The 25,202-nt window shown below is 41.4% G+C and overlaps 1 protein-coding gene across 8 annotated transcripts in view; it reads left to right on the forward strand.

Annotated features, from left to right (window-relative positions):
• Nucleotides 1–25,202, forward strand: part of PIBF1 (progesterone immunomodulatory binding factor 1) — a 187,825-nt gene that overhangs the window by 130,925 nt on the left and 31,698 nt on the right. For 7 of the 8 annotated variants that reach the window (XM_039529625.1, XM_039529659.1, XM_039529615.1 and 4 more), the window contains 2 exons: nucleotides 9,816–9,946; nucleotides 22,300–22,384. In XM_039529625.1, coding sequence (XP_039385559.1) covers nucleotides 9,816–9,946; nucleotides 22,300–22,384 — 216 coding nt within the window. The remainder of the gene's footprint in view (nucleotides 1–9,815; nucleotides 9,947–22,299; nucleotides 22,385–25,202) is intronic. The other variant, XM_039529668.1, reaches the window with a different exon arrangement.

Below are 25,202 nucleotides of genomic sequence, written 5' to 3' on the forward strand. Positions count from 1 at the left end.
ATGATTATATTTTTAATATATATCTTATCTACTATGAATGGCATCTCATATTGGTATCTCAGACTGGGAGAGGCTTACTTTTTCACTGTAGCTTGGAAGGTTGCCATTACCTTTTGATTTCCAATTAGATTCCTTTTGTGTCTTCACTAAAAACGGGGGTGAGGGGAAGGTGGGAAAGCTGATATTCTCTTAAATGTGAATTGAGAAAATTATTTTGAGATCAAATGAAGAGAATGTGAAATTCCAAGAGACCCCTTAAGCATTGACCACTATGGTGATAGTTCTATATTATCTAGGCTTCAGTGATATCCTTCTTTCACACAAGTATGACTGTGGCTCTGGCAGGTGTTCATGGCTTATTCTGGGCATGTTATGGTTTTGAGACATAGGGTAAGTGATCATAAACCAAGGAAAAATCTTTTCTGTTACTGGTGAAGACTGTGAAGAAAATAAAAATTGTTTCGAAACTGAAACAATTATAATTTCTTAAAAACAAAAAATTTGGTTTGGTTTGGTTTTGATTTTTTTGTAATTTCATGCTGAAGAATTTGCCTGAAAGTTTGGGTTTAAAATAGCACCATGATGTAAATTTTTTTTTTAAAAGTCATCTGATTTGCATTTTTGAAATTATTGTTAAATTAGTATTATATCACAAGCAAATAGGGACATCTTAGTGATTCTGTTCACCTGATATATTAAGCCACCTTCTATCTTTTCATAGGCTCTTAAGCAGATGAGTACTTAGGGCTTGATCCACAGCCTACTGACTTCAACTAGTTTTAAACTTTTTTTTTTTTTGAAGTTCCTGCACAAGGCTAAAACATTGTGTTTAAATACTACACAAAAAGCTCCTCTGATTATCAAGCAGCATGGAAGCTAGCTTCTCAAGGACAGAAGGCTCCTATTCTGCTGGTGTTACAGACATATGGTATCTTTCTTCAGAAAGATGGCCACCATTAGCAGGAGGTTTAGAAATATACATTCTATTTAGTAAAATTGTATTCAGTGTTCTTGTTGCTGTTTTGGACCTGAAGAAGAACTCTGTGCAGGCTCAAAAGCTTTTTTCTCTCTTATCTACAGAAGTTGGTCCAGTAAAGATATAACCTCACCCACCTTCCCTCTTTCATTCAGTAAAATTAACAGTTACTATACAATGAGAAATTCTTTTCTTACATTAGAAATTTATTGAAGGCTACAAAGAGGCAGGCGGGGTTGGCGATTTTAAAAAATCAAATAGAGCAGTGGAAACCATTGAAAAAAGATTAGTAGTCTTTTTTTTTTTTTTAACAAGGACTAGCACTGAGAAATTATTGACAGAATATATGCTTTTCATAATACTTTGTAACTTGATACATTCATATTTACCTCTGCAGTGTTTGTTTCCAAGAAACCAGTAGTAAATGAGTGGCAGCATCATAAAGAAATGAGAAACTAGTTAAGCCCTCTATGTCTTAATCTGTAACCAGAAAAAATATTTTGAATTTTTTTTATTGTTAATCTGTTTTTTTCTGATTCACATTCACCCTTTCATATGTTAAAAAGAACACTTAAAATTCGCAGTTTTCGATTTAATGAAGTATAGCCCCAATCTTGCAAAGACTAGTTAACATTAAGCATATTAGTAGTACTGTTGAACTCATTGAGACTACTTACATGTTTAAAGTTAAACGTGTGTAAGATTTTTCTAGATCAGGGCCGGTGTGCAGTAATTAAAACATATGGTTGCCATTCTTGCTCAAGTGAAATGGAACCAGTATTGGAGCTCTCAGTCTTGGAGTTGAGGATTGTTATGCACAGGGCCGGCTCTAGGCACCAGCGTTCCAAGCATATGCTTGGCGCGGCACTTTTCAAGAGGTAGCACTCCTTTTATTTGTTGGGGTTTTTTTTTGTTTTTTTTTTTTTTTTTTTGCTTGTGGCGGCAAAAAACCTGGAGCTGTCCCTGGTTATGCACACCTGAGCCTGTAAGTCCCCATGGTTTTTCTTCCGACATGTAGGCAAAAGCAGAGCTCCCACATAAAAAGTTTACTTCTCAACCTTCCTTAGGATCTCCAGTATTCTTTACTTTGACCACATTTAAATGTAATATTTCTGGTCCTTCCTTTTTTTGGTTTATTTTCTGGTGTTCCTCACTGTATGTTCCCTTGCCAGGTAAGTCTTCTGCTTCCACATCTACCACTCATCAAAATACAGTTCTCACACATCCCTCTGTTCTAGTGGACAAACCTCAGTGATAGTTCCTCAGTTATTGATAATAGTTAGGTCTAGAGATGATTCTGACAAATGGAGCAAAAATAAGCAGCTCGGCAACATGAAGGCAGATGAAACGAAATGTTGACAAGGGCAAGGTAATGCATATTGAAAGTAACAATCTGAACTACAATTATAGCATATAATTAAACTTTAGAAATCTTTATTTAAGGCAGGAGTGTAGCTGAATTCAAAGAAGGATTAGACATTTTCATGATCGCTGAGATCATCAGATGCAACGTGAAAATGTGAGGAATATCAACCTTTATTTTGGGGGCAAAAACTACTGATTGTGTGGAGTTAGAGAGAAACTAGCCTATATGTTTATTAATGAATAATTCTTCATTATGTTGTTTTACACCTTCTGAAACTTCCTGTGCTGGACTCTGTCAGGGACTGAATACTGAACAAAATGGGGCTGGATTAGATTGGTTTAATTTGATATGGCAGTTCCTGTGTTCTGTATTCCATTTGACAGGCCGCCCTGCAAGTTAAGATTAATATTCCAAGCTTTAAATGGATCTCTATTGCAGCTGTTATATGAAGACTCATTTTGTCATCTTAATAAAAAGACTCTTTGACAGTTCTTAGGCTTCGAAAGAGGCTAGTGGATATCAAGCTTTATTTCTGATTCCTCATCAATTGATTAAAGGTATTTGATCTCTCTCTTTTTTTCACTCTAAAGTGAACTTGGAATTTCTCTACAGAGTGGAAATAGCTATTCCCCCGCCTCGTTGGTTTTTGTTTTGTTTTTTTTCCAAAATGGGAATGAGAGAAGATTACTGTGCATTCCCTAGATCTTAGGAAAGTCGTAAAATATTATTTAAGTATGACTAGTTTCTTAAGGAAATAAGGTTTGGGGGCGGGGGGTTAAGCAGAAAAAAAATGAGACAGCTGGCCTCTGTCATCTTTGCAAATGTGGATTGTTTCATCTATCCAAGAATTTTATAAACTAACTAGAAACACTTCTTCAGTTAAAGTTCATTCTGTTAGAACTGTCTGAATCTGGGCATTAAGAGGTATTCCTTGGCTCTCAAAAAATGGTCAGGCAGCAGCCTATATGTCTACACACACCAAGATTTGACAGTAGAAGTAGCTGGTGTTTGGTATTCAGTCCACACTTCTTTTGGAGAATGATTTTGTAATCACTTGTAATGCAAGTCATGTCATGTAACATTTAGCACTGTCTTTAGTTCCAATAATCCTTCATTTTTTTCAGGGACTAAAGCAGGAATGGTTTGTTTCCTACCTGGTAAAAGGTTCTGAGAGTTCCTTTATACTATTCTGGGAACCATGCTATTGCATTTGTTAGTGTAGTTCAGGGGTGGGCAAACTTTTTGGCCCAAGGGCCACATTGGGGTTGCAAAACAGTATGGAGGGCCAGGTAGGGAAGACTGTGTCCCATCCCAAACAGCCTGCCCCCCACCCCTTATCCACCCCCTCCCACTTCCTGCCCCCTGACTGCCCCCCTGAGAACCTCCAAACCCATCCAACCCCTCTGCTCCTTGTCCCCAACCGACCACCCTCCATCCACCCTCCCCACCCCCTGACCACCCCCTTCCAGGACCCCCTGCCCCTGACCGCCCCCTTCCAGGACCCTACCCCTTATCCATCTTCCCCCCCCCCCCCCAGCCCCTTTCGGAATGTGGCCCCGCAAACATGGGCGGAGGACTCAACAGGAGCAGGGGCAGCCGCACAGCCAGAGAGAAGCGGCGGTTTCCCCTTCAAAGGGCCGCTTCTCTCTGGCCGGCTGCGTGGCCTCCCAGTGCTCCCCCTGAGTCCTCCGCCTGCGTTCCCTGCGCTCCCGCCATCTGCACCGCCCGCCTGCATATGATTTCAGTGCAGCCAGTGTTGAGTTGCCCGAGTGCCCGGCCCTGGGTCCCCCTGTTGTTGGGGGGCCTTTGCCAGGGCACCCTGTGTTCACTTGTAAATCTGCCCCTGCACTGCGCCGCCCAGCCCCGGAGCCAGCCAGGATGCCGCGCTGCCAGCACAGCAAGCTGAGGCTGCGGGGGAGGAAGGACAGCCGGGGAGGGACCGGGGCCAGCTGGGAGCTCAGGGGTTGGGTAGGATGGCCCCGCAGGCCAGATGTGGCTCGCGGTCCGTAATTTGCCCACCTCTGCCCTATCCACACCCCCGCCCTCTGACCACCACCCCGAACTCCTCTGCCCTCTATCCAACCCCCCCTGTCCCCTGCCCCCTTACCACACTGCCTGGAGCACCGCTGGCTGGCGGCGCTACAGCCACGCAGCCGCCGCCACCGTGCAGCACAGAGACTGGGTCAGGCCGGGCTCCGCAGCTCGCTGCCCCAGGAGCTCACAGCCCCGCTGCCCAGAGCATTGCGCCAGCGGCGGAGCGAGCGAGCTGAGGCTGCAGGGGATGGGGGATAGCAAGGGAGGGGCCAAGGGTGAGCCTCCTGGGTCAGGAGCTCGGAGGCCGGGCAGGACAGTCCCGCGGGCCGGATGTGGCCCGTGGGCCGTAGTTTGCCCACCCCTGGTCTAGTTCATGTACATTAATTGGGTTTTTTTCTCATTAGTTCTTCCAGAGATTTTCAGAGTTTCAAGTTCCAGTAGATAGTTTTAGTATTATACTTTTTAAAAATAAATATACTAAGTCAGTTCCTTTCAATGAGATGAACAAACTGAGATTTTTTTTTGCACAATGTAGCTACACCAGTGCAGCTGGATGGGTGCCAATTGTTACTGTTGATGTGCTGCACCAATATAAAAATGTAAAAAGTAACTTGCACTGGAGTGTTGCCAACTATTGCAACTTTATCATGAGTCTTGCAATAAATAGTGTTTTTCTTAAAGCCACAGGTGCAGGAATCTGGTTATTTCCTGTGAAACTCAGCTTTCATATTTTTTTAAAAAGTAAAGTTTTAGCCCTCAAGGTTGTTGAGGAAGGCTTGATAATATGAACCCTAAATGTTTCAATGCCAGAAGGCAAATAAAAACTCAGTGTATTAATTTTCAGATCTCATTAATTTTAAGCCATTCAAGATTTTTGGGAGCATGACCCATGATTGTGAATATTTAGATTGGTACTACTGTGTGCTGTTTACCTATGTTTCTTTCCAAAGGTCTGGCTTACTCTGCGTGTGTGAGTTGCACTAGTGGAACAACACTGATATAAACACACCAGTGAAAATAAAAAGGCTAGCATTTTCTCTGGGTTCTGACCCTTGCCTGTATGCTAGGTAAAGGGGCTGACGTGGTATAAAGGGGTTCTAAAAGTTCCTGAGCTAGCCAAATTCCTTCAGCGCAGGAACTGAGGGAGACAGCAGCAGGCTACATTCCAGGACTGCCTCGCTAGCTCTGATGTGGGGAATGAGGCTGCAATATACAGTGTTGCAGAAAATGTGGACAACGTGACTGGGGACAGGCTCTACCGTAGACAGCCCTGGAGGGCTACTTGTGGTGCATTGGAGATTGCACTGGTCTCCAGAACAGCTCAGAATCAGAAAGGCACAAATGTTGCTTAAAAATACCTTTCTCTTATTTCTTCTTAGTCTGTGAGTTCTGTGCTGTGCCTCTTAGGGTATGTCTACACTGCAGCAGGGAGTGTGTTTGGAAAGGTTCTTGTAATAGATACTTGAAAGATAACCTATAACAAAAAAAGGAAAGTATTTGATTGTTAACTGACATGAGACAGTATGAAATTAAAAACTATTTTATTTTATTTGTTTAAAACAATATTATGCTTGTTTAAATTTGCGCTGTGTTTGCACTCCTATTAAGTAATGGTTGTAGAGTAAGAACAAAGGCTGATGTCATTTTTACTAAATTAGCAAAAATGTAATGATCAGAAGAAAATTTTAATATTCAATGTAATGGATCATATAAAATTGTACTGTTGCACTTAAGTTATATTTGAGTATTGTTTTTGTTGCATTTTTCTGTTACATCACAATCATTATTAAAGTATGTGCACTTTTTTAGTATATGGATAAGTCTAAAAATAAAACCATAACAATGCTGTTTGCCTTTCAAAGGTGAAGAATGGCAGGCTAATGTAAATGGGATCATTTTTTTCTTAGCATTGTTACAATATATATTTTTCGGAATACCATATTGATGAAATAACTTTTATTGCTGACTGACATTTTTTACTAATGTATTTTCATATCTGTTAGGAAGCACAGCTACAGCATTTAAAGATAACTGAAGGGAAAAGCAATTGGAAACTTGTTTGACTTTGTGGGAGATAAAATGGAAACGTATATAGCAATAAATGATAACTTTTAACAGATTTGAGGCTTAACAATGGTAGGTTTAAAATATGCAGCAATTACCTGAAACATTGGCTAAATTAATAAATTACAAAAATATCTAAAATATCATCTGGAGTACATAAAAGCTGTTGCACAGTCAAACAAAATCAGATGATATTTTGAATGTGTGCTAATTTTAGTAAATGTGAGAAGAGAGTAGTATGTTATTACAACTTGATTTTAATATTGGGAATTTGATTTAACATTCAAAAACTATGGAGGAATTTTAAAAAAGTTTGAGGGATAATTTGTTTATTACACTTCTGTCAAAAACTATAAAAGTTAATACAGTAAACCAAAGAATAGCAGCAAGGATAAACAGTAAACAGGGAAACCACAAAGGATCTGAAAAGGGAAGGACTAATAGGAATACAACCGAAAGATAAAACCATAGATTAGGGGCCAAAAATGAGTTAAGATCAAATGATATAGTAGTCTATATCTCAGAAATTAAATACTTTTCACTTGTGTCTGTGGCAGTAAATTAAAACAATTCCCTTAAAATTAATGAGCCAGATCTTGACCCATGATATGGTCCCTTTGCGTTGCTCCTGCAGCATACAAGAGCTACACAGGTGTGTTAAATGAGCATTCCCTCTGTGTGTGAGACTCTTCCATAGAATAACTGTGTTGGCTAGGGGATGTGGCAGAAGTTAGAGGTGGCAATGGCCAGTGAATACTCTGCTCTAACAATCTCCATTTGGCATAATGCTTCCTACACCAGGGCGGGGACTAGAAGGAGTTGGGTAGTGGATTAACTTTAATGGGAGTGGTGGGTACTTATGACCTCTGACAATCAGGCTTCTAATTCAGCTGACTAGATATGGATTTAGGTTTTTACCTTTAGACTTAAAAATTTAGGCCTTTCATCTTTCTAACAATATCTTATAATGGGGAATTTGAAGGCTGTACTTGACATCGTACATGTGAAAAAAATGAAATGAATTTTCTACATTGGAAGCTGATACATAGAAGTTGAAAGAAAGACTAGTCACACAGAAAAAAGTTGGTAAATGCAATATTTTTACATTTGAAAGAAGTGTGGGAATGCACTTCAGTTAATGTTTGAATACCACTTTGAAAATGTAAAACACTGTATAAATAGCTAAGTGTTATTTTAGCAAATCAATTTCATAAGATGGCAAAAGGAAAACATACTTGTAAGTGATCACCCTGTAATAAATCCATACTTAGTATCTCTTCCTCCAAGTTATATGTCTTTAGAAATTAATTTAAAATTTACAACCATTTTAAATTAACCTACAAAGGATTTACTTTTTGTGTTTATTCACAAAAGTGTAATCAGAAATGAAAAGTCACTTAATGGATTCTTTGCACATTTAAGAGATGTTAAGACTTATAGGCCTCTCTGCTCTGGCAAATTTAGGACCTGCAATTTACCACCAGTACAGCTCAAAACCATTGCCACCTCCTGTCATCTGCTCCATTGGTGAATTATGGGTCCCTCATTTGCCAAAGCAAATTGAGACACAAGGGGCTTGTCTTAATTAAAATATGTATCATGTCTAAACATCTGACAGTACTGGCTATGAATGGCCAGTCAGAGTAAACCAGGGCATCATATGTCCTGTATCATGTTAATGTTCAAACATGATTCAATTGTCTAGTGAAGGCAAGGCGGTATTATGGGGTAGGAAACTCTGATAACTACAGTATTATTGGAGACTTTTCTAGTACTGAACACTGAATTATCATGATTCATCATTAAAATGTAAAGTGGGTCTGATTTTCAATTGCCTTGCACTTTGTGCAGTTATTCGCGCTCATGCAAAGTTGGTGTAAAATGCTACCAAATCAGAGTAGTAATGTTTTGTACTTTGTTTGCATGTTGAATGACTATCCAAGGTGCAAAGGCAATATAGAGTTATGTCCAGAATCTCTACTAGATGCTACCAAGGACTAGCGAAATATTCTAGTATCACTTTTATAAAGGTATCTCACATGATTTTTCCTATAGTATTGATTGTAGTGCTTTTCCAAATAGACTATATGAATTAACTTACATTTTACTACTATATTGTGATTATAAATCATGGCTATAGGTGAACTATTGCAGTATAATAATGATCCAGTCGTATAACCAGGTATTGGACCATATTAATAAAAAAAGACAATTCATGCAGGTATATGGTACAAACAAATACCTTTAATAAATTGTATTGAAAGCCTGCAGATGGGCTTTTCTCCCATCATCTTCTGCTTAAGTCTTAAAATATTTGAATATTGTGGGATTCAGAAATTTAGTGTGTAAATATTTAGAATGAAAGACTGTTCATCAATTATAGTTTCTAATTTAGCATGTTAGTTACAAACAGAAAATCTGTTTGCTGTAATATACACTACAATTTATTAAACTAAACTAGAAAAATTAACTTTGTGAAACAGGGATTTTGTTTTTATAAAATGTATTAACTATAAAGAAGAAAACCACAAGTTGTAGGTGTTAGCATTTCGTGGACTAACTTGAAATGCAACCATTGGAAAAATATAGATGGACTGATGTGTGATTCTTGAATACTTTCTTATGCTAATTTTCCACTTGAGGCACACCTATCACCAATAACTTGCTTGGAATTTTTGACTAATTGTGTGTGACATGATTTATTATATTATTTATTTGTATTGAGGTAGCATCTTGAAGCCCTAATCAAGAATTATGTCCTTGTGCTAGGTGCTGTACACATGCATTTAATAAAAAGCATTACCCATCCCAAAAAGTTTTGCAATCTTAGAAGATAAGAAAGCACAACAGATGGCTAAAACAAATGGGGAGGGAAGAGAGGAGTCATCAATATAAATATGATAGTTGAAGCCATGTTTGCAGATAAGATCACCCAAAGATAGGGCTTAGAGAGAGAAAAGGAAAGGAAAAAAGATAGCGCTTTTGAGGACCCCACCAAATGAGACTGAATACAGACAATGGAGTCATGAAAGCCAGGGCAGACAAGTGCTCAAGAAGAGGAGTGTGTCAATGGTGTCGAAGACAGCCAAGATATTTAGGAAGATGAAGTGGAGAAAAGACCCTGAGATTTGAACAGTACGGGGCCATTAAAAATTCTGGTGACAACACTTTCAGTGGAGTATAGAGTTCAGAAGCCAGATCCAAATGGATCTAGAATCGAATTAGGGGAGAGGAGCAGTTGTAGATTAAAGGGAATTGTCACCATGGTTTGAGGGAGTTGCATGTTTTTACTGTCAGATTATCCCTTTTCTATGATCATAATGTGTTGTACTACTTCATCATTTTTAAATAAATAATTTTTTTTTCTTTTGTCAGCTTCACAGAGCCAATTCTTTGTTGAGTCAAGTACAACAGCCATACAAGTACCTCATTGAGTCTGTACAACAGAGAGATTCTCAGATACGTTTACAGAAAGAACATATTACACAACTTGAGAAAGATGTCAGGTAAATACCAAAACATTTTGTGTATATCATTTTTATATTTATCTACATCCCAACTTAGAAAATAGTATTAGTGTCATAACATTTGAGACTTTGCCACTGCATCGTTTTCTAAATCAGTTTTATATGCTGCAGTTCTCGCATCCAGGTTTTCCCGCAGTCTCATAGAGCTGGAGAGAGGCAATAGGGAAAGAGTTGGATTTAAAGAGGAGTTTGGAGTTGGGGAGAGATGGTGGGAAGAAGAGGAAGGTCATGGGAGCAGAGAGGAACAAACCAGACTTCATATGGAATCAGGGAAATAGTTTGTAGCCAGAGAGAGATTATGTTATGCAGCTGTCGTTTGAGCTGGGAGAGGTACAATCTGAGGCATAAATAAAAGACAAGTCCCAGAATTCATTTCTGAAGCAAAGTTAAAATGTTAACTATTCAGTAGTTATATAGTAACTACTTAAGAGATGCATACATTCACACCACTGTGAAACAACCACTGTCAATAAAAGGCTTCCCCTTCAGACTATACAGCACTGGGAGTACAGAACTGGTACTTGGCTATAGTGGCAGCATACCACTTTACATGACAGGGAATGAATATGTATCCACACATGGATAGTTGTTTGATTTGGAGGAATCTCTGGAAAGAAAGTACAGTTGAGTGGAATGCACATCTATAACCACATGAAGAGGAACCATCTGTTTCAAACTCTAGATGTGCAGATAAACTGGAGAGAAAACCTTCCCAGATATCCCCAGTGAAAGGTGATATCCCACATCTTTCATTGGAGATATCTTTGACTCAATAGAAGTCAATATTTTCCTTCCAGGGGAAAGTTTTTTTTGACATTTTCCCAAGCCCTTCATGAAACAGAAACCTCAAAAATGAATGTGCTTTTTTTTCATACTGATGACAAGCCTCGTGGCCTCTTTCACGTATGTGACATTTATGCACAAATGTGGATGAAACCATTAAAATCTGGGCGTGACTGCATGCACAGCATGATTGCATTTTTTACTCTTATCCTGAAAGTCCAAAAGTCTCTCAAGTGGTGGATATAAAAGGGCAATTTACTTAAGGGAGTCTTTTTCAATCTGCAACTCTATCACCAGTAGTTATCACAGATGCCTCCAATCTTGGTTGAGGAGCTCTTTTCTGAGAGCAGACAGTTCGTGGTCATTGGAACATGGGAAAGCCAAATGCAATATAAACTTTAGAGCCTACCTAATAGCTTGTGTCCCATGAAAATCTTTTTTGGCTCAACACGAACCACATAGAGTAAGTGCTTACAGACAACATAACAGCACTGTTCTACCTCAACAAGCAGGAATGATGCTCACTCCCAGTCAGTCTGACATAGATTTGAGAGGTTTGGGACAGGAAGCCTGGAAAAACTGATTTTTGATCCTGCATGGTTTTATCTGTAAAATGGAAATAATATTTACCTAATTAAATTATCACATTTTGGCTAAAAGCTTTTCCCATGTCTCAGAAAGCTGTAGTGATTACCAGTGAAATAATTAATATTGACATTTAAATTATAATAACTAGACTTCAGGCTTAATAACCCATTGGAATGATTGGGAAAGAAATTATACTCTTCTTAGAGTTTTTGAGCCAGATCATTGACTCTCCCCCCCCCCCATTATGTCTACTTTGCACAACTCTAACTGCAAAGCAGACCTAAAGGATGAAGGCTCATCATTGGCATTTCAACATCACCAGTGGTTATTTTGCAGTCTGGAAACAAAGTCTCTGCTTGCAGCTTTCAGAACAGACCTATGTTCCTAAAGATGCCCACGTCATGCACCTTTCCCGACCTGTGATTCACCAGTGCTTGCAACACCATTGAGAAGTACCCCCTTTCAGTTTATGTACTCTTTCACAAGGTGATCTGGTGCTAAGATAGGGATTTGTGTTCCTGCTATTGCCCCACCACAGTTAGGGAACTCCATCATGGCAAAACCATCCACTATTTCCTGCATGTTCCCCAGAGTCACTGCCCTTCTTAGCAGAAGTCTGTTGATGGCCCTGCAAACTTGGATCACAACAGATCCCAGGGTAGATTTACTCACTCCAAATTGACGCTCCACTGACTGGTAGCAGTCTGGCATTGCAAGCTTCCACAGACGAATCGCCACTTGCTTCTCCACTGTCAGAGCGGCTCTCATTTTAATATTGCTGCACATCATGGCTGGGGAAAACTCTTCACACAGTTCCTGGAAAGTGGTCGTATACATTCAAAAGTTCTTCAGCCACTGCTTGTCATCCCATAGCTGCATAACGGTGTGGTCCCACCAGTCAGTGCTTGTTTCCTGGGCCCAGAAACAGCGCTCAGCCATGTCAAGGTGATGTGTGACTGTTGCCAGCAACTGCAAATTGCTCAGCTCTGTGTCTTCCAGCAGGGCTGCTTGCATGCCATCACATTTTTCCACACGGCACCATGGCTACCATATCCACTGTTTCCTGGGACACCCAGATCTTCTTTGTTCCACTCCTGAGAGATGTTTTGACCAGACCGGGCCAGAGAGGGGGACTCAGGTGATACTTCCACTGGCCTTGGCTAAATCCCAGTCACCACTTGGGATGTGAAACTTCCACTCTCACCCACTCCCTGTGTGTCCTTTTTCCTTACCCACCTTATTTCTTTTCTTTCCTAAAAGCAACAAAGAATCCTGTGGCACCTTATAGACTAACAGACGTTTTGCAGCATGAGCTTTTCTTTCCTGTTGCTCTACTTTTGCCTTTTGTCTAATAAGAGTCTTGCGTAGCCATCTAAGATTGTATATTTTGCAACACTTCAGTGAGCCTGTGACCAGAGAGGCAACTAAAGGCAATGTCCTAAACAGCCTAATGCTGGTACAAGTTTGCCAGGTCTCAGAGTGGCTGGGCCTGTGTTTTTCCAGCAGTGAGGTTGCAAGTGAAAGTCAACACCAGAGACAGGAGCTGCAATTTCTATCTTTACTGTCCTTTTCTCTCTCCTTTTGTGTGTGTGTTTCTCGGTTTCCCCTCCTCCCCCGCCCCCCCTTAGCAAATGGGATTGGATTTAACAACAGCAATAACAATAGCTCCAGCCCATCTCAGCTAACTTCTTTTATTTTCCCCAAAAAGGAGCGTTATTACCATCTTTAATACCATCTAAGTGACTGTCAAACAATGGTTCTTCTTTGAGTGCTTGTTGATGTCCATTCCAATCAGGTGTATGCGTGCTGCGTGCACACCAGCCGCAAGATTTTTCTCTTAGCAGCATCCGTAGGGTCGGCCTGGACAGCTCCTGGAGTAGCGCCTTCATGGCGCCCAGTATAGGGCCCTGCTGCCCCCTCACTCCCTCAGTTCCTTTTTACCGCCAATGACGGCTAGCTGGAACAACTGTTGCTGTTGCATTGCAAGTGCTTTTGGCAGTGTCCACTTCAGTCTTCATTGTTAAATAGCTGTAAATAGTATGTTAGTTATTAGTCATGGTCAGTTGTGATTCTTGGGGGTTCCCCCCCCCAAACAACGTTTTCCCTGGCTCTGGGGTAGGCCCTGATCCCTAGGCTTCAAACTCTGCGAGGACTGTGGCAAGTTTATGCCGAAGAGTGACCCGCACTCTTCTTGTCTATGGTGCCTTGGGGAGAGCCACCTAAAGGACAAGTGCAGGATCTGCAAGGGATTTTACCCTAGGACCCTTAAAGATTGGGATCAAAGGTTCAAGATCCTGATAACGGAAGCAGCACTCCGACCACAATCCGACCTGGGGTCTGCAGAACCCATGCCGAGCACTTGTCAGTCCGCAGTGCTCCAGCACTGACGATGCACAAGCTGGCACCAAGGAAGGACCCTAAGGACTCACGGTACTGCCCCGGCTCCGCCCATAAGAAACCCTCTTCTGTCTGGCACAGTTCTCAGTCCTTGGTGCCACAGAAGAAGAAAAGGCCGGATAGGGGTCGCTCTCCCCCTCTAAAAACCAGGGGACCTGTGGCATTGAACACATTTCGAGCCAGGCCACCTCGTCTCTCTAGCCTTCCAGAGTCTTGTTGACTCCTGCCTTGTCTGGGGCTCTGTTCAGTCCAAACCCTCAATGGTCCCTGGACCTCCAAGGTGATCATCTCCCGCTCCCCTTGATGCCAGAGGCATTCGAAGCAGCCAAGGACCTTATACGCCTCATGGCGCCATCCTCCCCGCAGAGGAGAGACAAGTCGCCAGTGACTGCGTGGCCCCAGTTTCAATCAAGGGGCAAACCCAGTGATGATGGCGCGCCGATCCCCATCTCCGGCACACCTCTCCCCAGCACAGCCCACCTACGCAGGGGAGCCACACCAGTCCCCAACCTCTCGGCATCGCTCTCCGGCAGCCCAGAGTACCACTCCTCCGTGATACTCCTACTCAGAGTTGGAGGCAGAATCCTATCGCACCAATAGGATCAGGAGCAGGAGGTCCAGATCCCGCCACGACCACCAACCCTACCCAGCACCATGAGCTCCACAGTGGCAGCCTTCGATACAGTGGCCCTTTTGGACACCCTGGGCATATCATCAGAGACAGAGACAGATCCAGGGCCTAAGGCCCAGGTCGGCATCAGTGTTCTTGGCATCCTTTGTCCCCCTACAGGCGCCACCAACCACTGTTGTCCCCTACAGCTCCGCGGCACCAACCCTCCCATCAACAGCACTTCCGGTGGCTGCAGGATCAGTACCACCAGCATGGACTTGAGGGATACGAACTTTCACATAGTGATAATCCCACCTTACAGAAGATATCTCGGGTTTGTTGTGAACAACAGCCACTGTCAGTTTACTGTTTTTCGATTTGGCCTGTCAGCAGCACCTTGGGTGTTCACCAAGTGCATGGCAGTCGTGGCGGCGTTCCTGCACAAGCAGCAGGTAGAGGTGTTCCCATATCTCCACGACTGGCTGATCAAAGGCCACTCCAGATCTCAAGTGGAAGCGCAGGTCAGCTTCATAAGAAGGACGTTTGACGAACTGGGTCTCCTTCTAAATGAGGCCACATCAATACTGTCCCCGGTGCAGAGAATAGAGTTCATAGAGGCAGTGCTAGACTCAACTCAAGCCGGGGCATACCTCCCAGAAGCCAGATTTTGGTCACTGGGCAACGTCATACGGGGTCTCAGGCAGTTCCACACCACTACAGCAAGGAATTGCCTGAAGCTTCTGGGGCACATGGCCACTTTTATCTATGTAGTACAGCATGCCAGACTCAGGCTTTGCCCACTCCAGTCATGGCTAGCGTCAATATATCGACCAGCTCTGGATGCTTTGGACAGTGTCGTAACCCTGCCTTGTCCGATACTAGACTCCCTCCTGTGGTCACTTGACCCACAGGTAGTTTGTGCAAGAGTCCCCTTCACCAGCCCCCAGCCATCCCTCTCATTAGTGACAGATGCATCAGATCTGGGATGGGGTGCACATTTGGGAGACCTCAGGACACAAGGCCTCTTGTCTCAGGCAGAGCTCACTCTGCATATCAGTGTCAGAGAACTGAGAGTGGTGCTTCTGGCATGCCAGGCTTTTGGAGTCCATATATCAGGGAGAAGTATATCAGTCTTCACAGACAACACCTCGGCAATGTTTTATATCGATAAACAGGGATGCATGTTCCTCTCCCCTATGCCGGGAAGCCCTCATGCCATGGGACTTGTGTAGAGCACTCGATACACCAGCAGGCATCATACTTCCCTGGGATACAGAACGAGCTGGCGGACAGTCTCAGCAGGTCTTTTCATGGCCATGAGTGGTCTCTGTGGCCAGACATAGGGAGCTCAATCTTCCAACACTGGGGCTTTCCCCAAATAGACATTTGCCACACGCCGCAACAAGAAGTGTCACCTATTCTGTTCCTTCCTGAGTCACAACCCAGGATCCATAGTGGATGTGTTCCTATTTCCGTGGGAAGGCCACCTCCTATACGCGTTCCTGCTGGTTCCTCTTGTTCACAAGGTGCTCCTCAAGATCCGCAGGGACCTAGTGTAACAATGCGACCTTTGGAGGGACACCACGGAGAGTATCAATTCAGGACAAATTGCTTAGAGCAGGGCAGAAACAGCCCAAGACTGGGGGTCCTTCACTACTAAGGCATACTAAACCAGCCAAACAGAGAGGACTTCGGTTTTACCCCACTGGCTAACCAGAAGTCATACAAGCAATTCCGCAGACACTCCAGTTTCCCAGTATCACCACCAGCACCACTCCTTATGGGGATGAATGGTTATTAAAATCAATAACCCAGTAAAGAAAAAAAAAAGGGTTCTCCCAATCCCAAAGGACCAACCCCAGACCCAGGTCAATATACAAGTCCGATTTTACCCACAAATCACTCTGTTGCCAATCCTTTAGAACCTGAAATCTAAAGGTTTATTCATAAAAAGAGAGAAATATAGATGAGAGTTAAAATTGGTTAAATCGACTCAAATACGTACAACAATTGCAAAGTTCTTAGTTCAGGCTTGTTTAAGGCTTGATGGGATTACTGCTGATTTAAACCAATCAAGTCTCTGGAGTACAAACATCCCAGCTTGGATGGGTCGGTCAGTCCTTTGTTCAGAGCTTTGGCCACACCGAGCCCTAATGATATTGATAGCTCCAGCCTGGCCACACCAGCACTGGTACACATCACTCCTAGAAATGTCCATGGCAACTCTGGTCACCCCACCACTCGTCCTGGACCTAATCACACAGGATCACAGCTGCCTCCAACATCTGAATTTGAGTCGCTCCATCTCACAGCATGGAAGCTGTATGGCTGAATGCTGTGGAGCTGTCCTGCTCTGATCAAGTCAGACAAGCCCTCCACAAGGGAGATGTACCTGGCCAAGTAGATCTGGTCGGAGCAGCACCGTCAGTCTCCGATGCTTGCCTTGGTGCAATATATACTGGACTATCTCCTCCATCTTAAGCAACAGGCACTGTCCGTGTCGTCATAAGAGTTCACTTGGCAGCCATCTCCACCTTCCATCCAGGCGCAGGGGGCTACTCAGTCTTCGCGAATCCAATGGTCAGCCATTTCCTTAAAGGTCTCGACAGACTATACCCACAAGTACGACAGCATATCCCAGCTTGGGACCTCAATCTAGTCCTTTCCAGACTTACGGGACCACCATTTGAACCACTGGTGACGTGCTCCCTGCTTTATCTCTTTTACATGGTGGTGTTTCTGGTGGCAATAACCTCAGCTAGGAGAGTGTCGGAGCTCAGGGCCCTTACAGCAGAGCCTCCTTACACAGTATTCCATAATGACAAGGTTCAGCTCAGACGTCACCTGGCCTTTCTCCCAAAGGTCATCTCCCAGTTTTATGTCAACCAGGACATCTTCCTCCCAGTGTTCTATCCTAAGCCGCATTCCAGTGGAAGGGAGCAGAGGCTTCACTCATTGGACGTCCGCAGAGCGCTAGCCTTCTACATCGAAAGGTCGAAGCTGTTCTGAAAGTCCATCCAGCTATTCGTGGTGGTGGCTGATAGAGTGAAAGGCCTCCGTATGTCATCGCAGCATATCTTATCATGGATCACGTCATAGATTTGGGAGTGCTACACTTGGCGAAGGTGCCCACTCCACCAGGGCTCAGGCCACCTCAGCAGCATTCCTGGCACAGGTCTCCACACAGGAATTCTGCAGGGCAGCAATGTGGTTCTCTATACATACGTTCACCATGCACTGTGCGATCACTCAGCAGGCCAGAGACGATGTGGCCTTCGGATGAGCTGTGCTCCAGTCAGTGGATGACTCTGACCCCACCTCCTGAACTTTGGCTTGTGAGTCACCTGATTGGAATGGACATGAACAAGCACTTGAAGAAGAAAAAACAATTACTCCCCTTCTCGTAACTGCTGTTCTTCGAGATGTGTTGTTCATGTCCATTCCAATACTCACCCTCCTACCCCTCTGTTGGAGCAGCCGGCAAGAAGGAACTGAGGGGGTGGGGGGTTGGCAGGGCTCTATATTGGGCACCATGACAGCGCAGCTCTAAGGGGCGCCCAGGCCGACCCTATGGACGCTGCTAGGGGAAAATCTTCCAGCTGGCATGCATGCGGTGCACACACACCTGATTGGAATGGACATGAACAACACATCTCGAAGAACAATTACGAGAAGGTGAATAACCGTTTTTTATTTTCCTTCTGAGGACTCTCTCCAGTTAAAGGCAGAGGGAACAAAGGATATTATTAAAATGAAAGCCTGATTTAATACTTTACATTCCAATGCTTTTCTTGTTTTTCCTTTTTGTTTTCTGTACTTCTAGTAAAAGGTTAGAAAACTTTTTAACAGTGGGTTTGCCATGGTGCTAAATAGACATTTCTGTATACCAAACTCCAACTATTGTTTAAAACTTTAATGTTGGACAGTTTCAGGGTTATGTTAACACCTTTGACTCTTTGGGCCTATTTATTCCATCTAAATTAATAAAAGTGTCACCCAGGGATTCATGGTAATAACCATCAAATTAATGATTGGTTGTTGAGACTACTAAGGGTTAGTGTGCTCCTTTCTGACATCAGAGTTGATGTCTTTCTCATGGACATGCACTCTTATCTCAGACTGGGATTTTTGGTATTTACAGTGGGGATGCATTGAAACCTTTTCCTAGTGTCTATTAGTGGCAGATATTCCTTGACAGAAGACTAAATAAATATGTTAAAACTTAATTCATTGGCTGATGGGGGTTTGTGGTCTCCCAATTCTAGGGGATTTGGGAGCTAAAGTAATTGTCCTCAAGCAGATTAGAAAGAAACCACTAGCACTGATGAAAGTTTGGCCATGTGAGATCTTGATCTCTGAGCCCAAGATTTAGAGCCTTTTCCAACTGGGATGCAGAAATTATTGGCATGTTGTGTGCTGTGATTTGGAGTGCCAAGTCAGGACCTTTGTTAATGGTAATGAAGAAAGATAAGCTCCTTCCCAAAATTGACTTTGGAAGGACTTCCTGCTCTCTGATATTATTTGGTAGTTACTAGTATGCATGTTAATAAAGTTATCTGTGATAGCTCCACTTTTCCACTAATTTGTGTGTATCTTATCTGCTATATTTGCAGTAGCATACACATTTTTTTTCCTTTACTCCAACAATGGATGAACACCAAGAACAAAGCTGTTCTAAATCTGGAAAACTGGCACTTTCTGATAATTCTGTATTCACAGTAATGACTGAAGACTGAGGCCAAGTCTACACTAGAGTTAGGTCAACGTAACCATAAGACAGTTTACGTCAACATAACTATGGCCTGGTCTACACTAGGGGGAGTATCAATGTAAGGTACGCAACTTCAGCTATGGGAATACCGTAGCTGAAGTCAACGTATCTTATTCCGACTTACCTCCCGTCCTGGCGCGGGATCGACGTCCGCGGCTCCGCCGTCGACTCCACTACTGCCGCTTGCTCCAGTGGAGTTCCGGAGTCGATGAGGAGCACGTTCGGGGATCGATATATCACGACTAGATGAGATGCGATATATCGATCCCCGATAAATCGATCGCTACCCGCCGATATGGCGGGTAGTCTGGACATACCCTATGTAAGTGTCTACACTAGAATGGTACTCCCACCGATGGAGGTCATAGAATCGTAGAAGATTAGGATTGGAAGAGACTTCAGCAGGTCATCTAGTCCAGCCCCCTGTTCAAAGCAGGACCAACCCCAACTAAATCATCCCAGCCAGGGCTTTGTCAAGCCAGGCCTTAAAAACCTCCAAGAATGGAGACTCCATCATCTCTCTAGGTAACCCATTCGAGTGCTTCACCACCCTCCTAGTGAAATAGTTTTTCCTAATATCCAACCTAGACCTCCCCCACTGCAACTTGAGACCATTGCTCCTTGTTCTGTCATCTGCCACCACTGAGAACAGCCTAGCTCCATAACAGCTAGTTATCTTATCATAGAAGGCAATCAGTTTGGTCAGGCATGACTTGCCCTTTGTGAATCCATGTTGACTGTTCCTGATCACCTCTTTCTCCTCCAAGTGCTTCAAAATAGATTCCTTGAGGACCTGCTCCATGATTTTTCCAGGGACTGAGGTTAGGCTGACTGGTCTATAGTTCCCCAGATTCTCCTTCTTCCCTTTTTAAAGATAGGCACTATATCTACCTTTTTCCAGTCATCTGGGACTACACAAGTTGCCCACTACATCAACCTAATAACTCCATCTCTTCAAAAGGTGTAACGCTTAGGTCGATGTAGTTAGGGAAATGCATTAGTTACATCACCTGTTGGCTGTCAGCCTTGCACAGGGCTCACAACCTGGAGCCCCACCACTGGGATTGACAGCCTGGATCCCCACTGCTACCTCCCAGTTAGGGATTGGGCAGGGGCGAAGGGACAGCCTGAGCCTGGCTGCCTCCCGGTGAGGGATTGAGGAGCTGGGTAAGAGGAGCCCGAGCCCAGCCGCCTCCTGGTTGCTGTAGGTTGACCTAACTTATGTCAACTTAATTTGGTAGTGTAGACAAGCCCTGAGTTAACAAAACTAAAGAAACAGCACAGTTTCATCCTTAAATTTGCTCATAAGCAAAAATTAGAAAATGTTATAGCTTCACTTTATGGAGTAATCATGATGTGTTGATTCAAAAGGGAAAGAAGCAGTATAACTGGAATATATTTAATTCAGCAGATGAAACTGAACTTCAGACATGAGCTTCTGACTAATAATTAACAGTGAAGTATACTCTTGTGCAATATACTGTATAAGGTATACAAGGAACTTTATGTTGTGGTTTCTTTAAGTTTGTGAGTCATGCATAAGAACTCCAATTTTGAAAGCTTGATTTCTGCTGTTTATAAAATACGTAAGTCCAAGAAAAACTAAAGTATCACTGAGTAACAAGACATGCATATAGAAAGAACACTGAGTTTGGAAGCTTCAGTATGTGTTAAAAATGACAGAGGATAAAAGTACTGCCTAAATTAAAAATATATAATTAAAATAGTTTAAAATGTAGTGAGGCTTTGAAAATATAGCTTAAGCAGTATGAATCAAATTGCAGGACACTTCCTGGGAAAGTAATGACTGCCTGGAAGGAGCTGGTGGCTCTAAAGCTCAATCAAGGGCTATTTACTTGAACAGGTTGTTAATTCCCAGGAAGTACCCAAATCCAGAATCGATGTTGCTATTCTAAAATGGAAAAAGCCATAGGTATATGGCCATTTTTAAAAAATGTATGATGCAGTTGATTGATCATTTCTATAAAATTTATACCCTGAACATTAAACATTTGATGTGCTTGAATCATATCTAAATATTCCATTCAGTTTATTATGTGTTTCCTTCTTAGACTGCTTCTGAGTTTCATAACCTGTTTTTACTGCTATATGACTAATCATTTTACTGTGGTGTTGATTTCAAGTTTAACCTGTTGTGAAGATTATTTGGTTTGGTCATGTGATGCTGACATCAGTCCCCTTTTTCCGAATTCTTGGGACTATGGAAACAAAATTGGGCAACAGCATATACAAATCTTACGAGTCTGACAATCTGGCATTTATTCTTGGAGTCTGACGCTAAAGCTGAATATGAAAATACATTTAATTATACTAGAAGAGTAGCTGCCTAGAATCAGAATTTGGAGAGAAAAATTGTTTTACAAGTTAATACAATGATGTAAGATAACAAAAGGAAGGACAATTAAAATTAAGCATGACACTGGGTCTTTAATACATCCCATTGTTCCTAAGTTATATGTGTGTTCAAGATAAACCTGAGATTGTGGGTGCTACTATAGTAGTAAATAATATGTGGCAAAAATAATTTTTTTACTACTTCTGCAGAGACCATAAAGCTAGGAGAGTGCAAGTTGGACTCTATTCCTTCTTATGCGTCATCAACAGAATTATTTATGAAAATCCAATTACATAGCCGTCAGTTACACCAGCACAAATCCAGTGGAGGCAAAAAATTACACAGCAGAGAGTGAGGGTTTAATATGGTTTGCCAAACCTTTACTACTGGTGATGATACATAAGAATGAGAGAATACCTCAGGTTCTGGTTCGAGGACTAGGAGTAAACAAATCTATTTTTGCTTGTAAAATGGGGAAAATTGTATCTAGAAGTAACTGACACAATAAAAATAGAATTCTGTGATGCCACTTCTAAAGAGAAGAATCACACTTTAAATCAAATCAGTTTTGTTTTACTGTGGTGTTGTATGTAAATGAATCAGTGATCTTCAATTTTGTTATTTGATTAAAGCAAGCATTCACATATACCCATCTTTTCAGATGCATTAACAACCTACAATTTTTGAATAAAGGATTATTTTATACAATTGCTTGAGCACATTCATTGTTTCCAGTATTTAGCCTTAAAAATGCATGTTTCAACCAGACAAGATTAGAAGAGATTATCCGTTGCTATTACTGTATTTCCTATCCTCTTTTCTACCAGCCTTTTAAATAAAGAAAAGACAGCTTTGCTGCGTGTCAAGAATCAAATGGCAGCAGATTTGGAAAGACTTCTAAATCATCGTGAGGTAATCTTCCTATTTTAGAATAACTTTATCATAGATGTTTTTCTGCAATTAAAACTTGGGAAAGTTATATTTTATATTTTATAGATTTTAGAAATATATAGGTAGTGTGTCAGCCTGGGCACTTAGAGTTCTGTCATCTTACTCATTGTGTGATGCTGGGCAATACACTTACCCTTTCTGTCCCTGCGTTTCCTCACCTGTAAAATAGTTATTTTATTACTTTCCTGCCTGTTGTTAGTTTAACTGTTGATAAAGTGTTTTGGGTTCTTTGATGAAAGATGGTATACAATGCAAAATATTATTTTATACTGTATTTAAGAGTCCATTGTACATTAGCTCTCAAAAATGCTGTTAGATCACTCTTAGTAAATGTATTGGAAGCATTCTTTTAGGATGCATAATTTTTCTTGGTAAAGATTACAAAGTTGTGATGCATATGCAATAAAAATGTGCAAATAGAAATCCTCTAACTATAAAGCAGAAAGTAACTGTGTGTGCTTCCCAGTACTACACCAGCAGAAATGTGCCTCTTCTTTGATCTTGTGGGATGCTGTGTAGGTGTGTCAGACATGTATTCACTCTGCCTGTTGCTTCTGATTTTTGCTAACCCAAATTCAGATTTCACAATTATGATTAGACTTGGGGAAAATGCCTGATACCTTTCAACTTGTTTGAGTTGGTATTTATGTTTAGCGTAATTTCATCAAGTAGAAAAAATAATCAACCACAACATTAAAATGATCAACTTATATCAAACCCAACTCACTCTTCCCTTCCACCGAAATTTAAATTATAACTATTATAAAATAAGATTGTTTCAGTAGACAAAATCAATATTGCATTATTTCATCTAATTTTGTTTGTTGAATGCAGTCTTAATAAAAAAACAAACATTTGAAAAATAAAATGACCAGGTTTTGAACCAGATGTTTAGTAGTGGAGCTTATATTTTCATTTTTTTGAATCTAGCAAGGAATTTTTTTTTATGTAACTTTCAGGTAAGCATGTTTTGAAGGTAAATTCATATGTATTGTCTCAATTCTAATCTGAAATACAGAGCTACAGACCTTTGAAAATTCATTACTGTGCACAGAAAATACTGCATTACCTAAGAAACAAAATGTGAACCAAGGTATATGAAGTTAAATTTGAGACAGGTGTCTGTCATGTTTATATAGTAAATATAAAGGCAAAAATTAATTTTCTTAAATGCTGTTTTTAGTGTTCATATTTCATGAACCATTGAGCAAATGTTGAAATATCAGTTTCTCTAGCAAGGTAATCCTCTGCCCTACCCTCCCTTGCTATTGCAGAGCAGTAGGGTTTTTTAAAAACAGTTTGCTTTAAACAAGTTAATTCTAATTATTTTGGTAACTTGATGTGACCACTCTGATATGACTATGAAATTCTATGTTCTGTTGTGAGACAGATATAGAGTTTCAAACTATAGTTAGCCTTCTCTTTTTTATTTCTGTTTCACTTCCTGGAAAAGTTTTGTCTGTGATAATTCTGTAGTTATAAATTAATCTATAAAAATATAGAGATTTAGTTATTACCAAACTGTAGTTCAGTCACTGTAACTTAAAAGAACAATCACAGAAAAGCCCCATTATCTAGGATAAATGTATGGCATAGTTTAACAAGGGGAGAAAATTGCTTTCATGGATTTCTATGGATGCTTTTAAGAATTGATTATTGCAGTTTGAGATATACTGTCACTTCCTTATAATAACTGTGTAAAACAATTTTGTCAATCTTTTCTACTAAATTATATGAAAAGGGGATTATTTGAGACATTGCTTCTTTTTCTGCCAACGAGAATTGTAATTGTGCATTCTTATGTCTGGATTAGATTTTAGAATGTTTTGCATATTAATTCTTTAGTGTCTAACTTTGTGCGTAGGTTGGGGATAGGAGGTTGGGATTGTTTGTTATAACCTGCATTGTGTCAATTTCACACACAATTATATTCTCTAATCTGACAATTATTGTTAATTTAAGATCTGGCCCAAATCAAACTCCAGATACAAACTCACCCTGATTTTTGAAAAAATTGTTTCTGAAACTGAATTTTATGGATTGTCCTCTATCCTTTTAGGGACCAAGCCAAAACCCTGAAATTGGGAAAAGTTATTTTCCAAACTTTGTAGTTTAAACCAATCAATACTGGTAATACTAAAAAAAAAAGTTTTAAAAAGGATTATCTGAAGAATGGCCTGAAATGGAGTCTAATGAAGTAAGTTTTAGAAATGTGTATTAAATGGTCTGAATTGCCAGTTTGAGAAGTAGTCAGCAGATTATTAATTCAAAATTAATTTCTTCCTTTTGCACTTCTCAGAACTTCCAGCCCCACTCATATTGCCAGCGTGCAATTAGGCATGCCCCATCATGCAGCATTCTAGTGATACCAAATCAGCCATTGTATCCTGCAGTTGACTAGAGCCAGCCTCTAGGAGTATGTCTACATAGCCTGTGGGAGTGAGCCTCCCAGCCCAGAATGACAGACTTGGGCTAGCAGGGTTTGCCCTAGCACTCTAAAAATAGCTGAAGTTGTGGCTCAGGATGGAGCTTGGGCTCTGAAGCCCACCCTCCTCCCTAGTGTGTCAGGTAAGTGAGAGAAGGGTTTCAGTGTTGTGGAGTTTTGCAAGGAGTCTAGTAATGTTTCCACCATGAGGTGTAAAATACCGGTAATAGTGTGTTGCCAAAACTATGCAACATTGGTTAATAAAAATAAATAAATAAAAAACTGTTGATCCACATAGGCTGTCTCTCATCTGAAGTAGTTTGCTGGTTAATATGATTTCATCACTATAATGTA

Source organism: Mauremys reevesii, linkage group 1 (assembly GCF_016161935.1).
Source record: "Mauremys reevesii isolate NIE-2019 linkage group 1, ASM1616193v1, whole genome shotgun sequence".
Lineage (NCBI taxonomy): Eukaryota > Metazoa > Chordata > Testudines > Geoemydidae > Mauremys > Mauremys reevesii.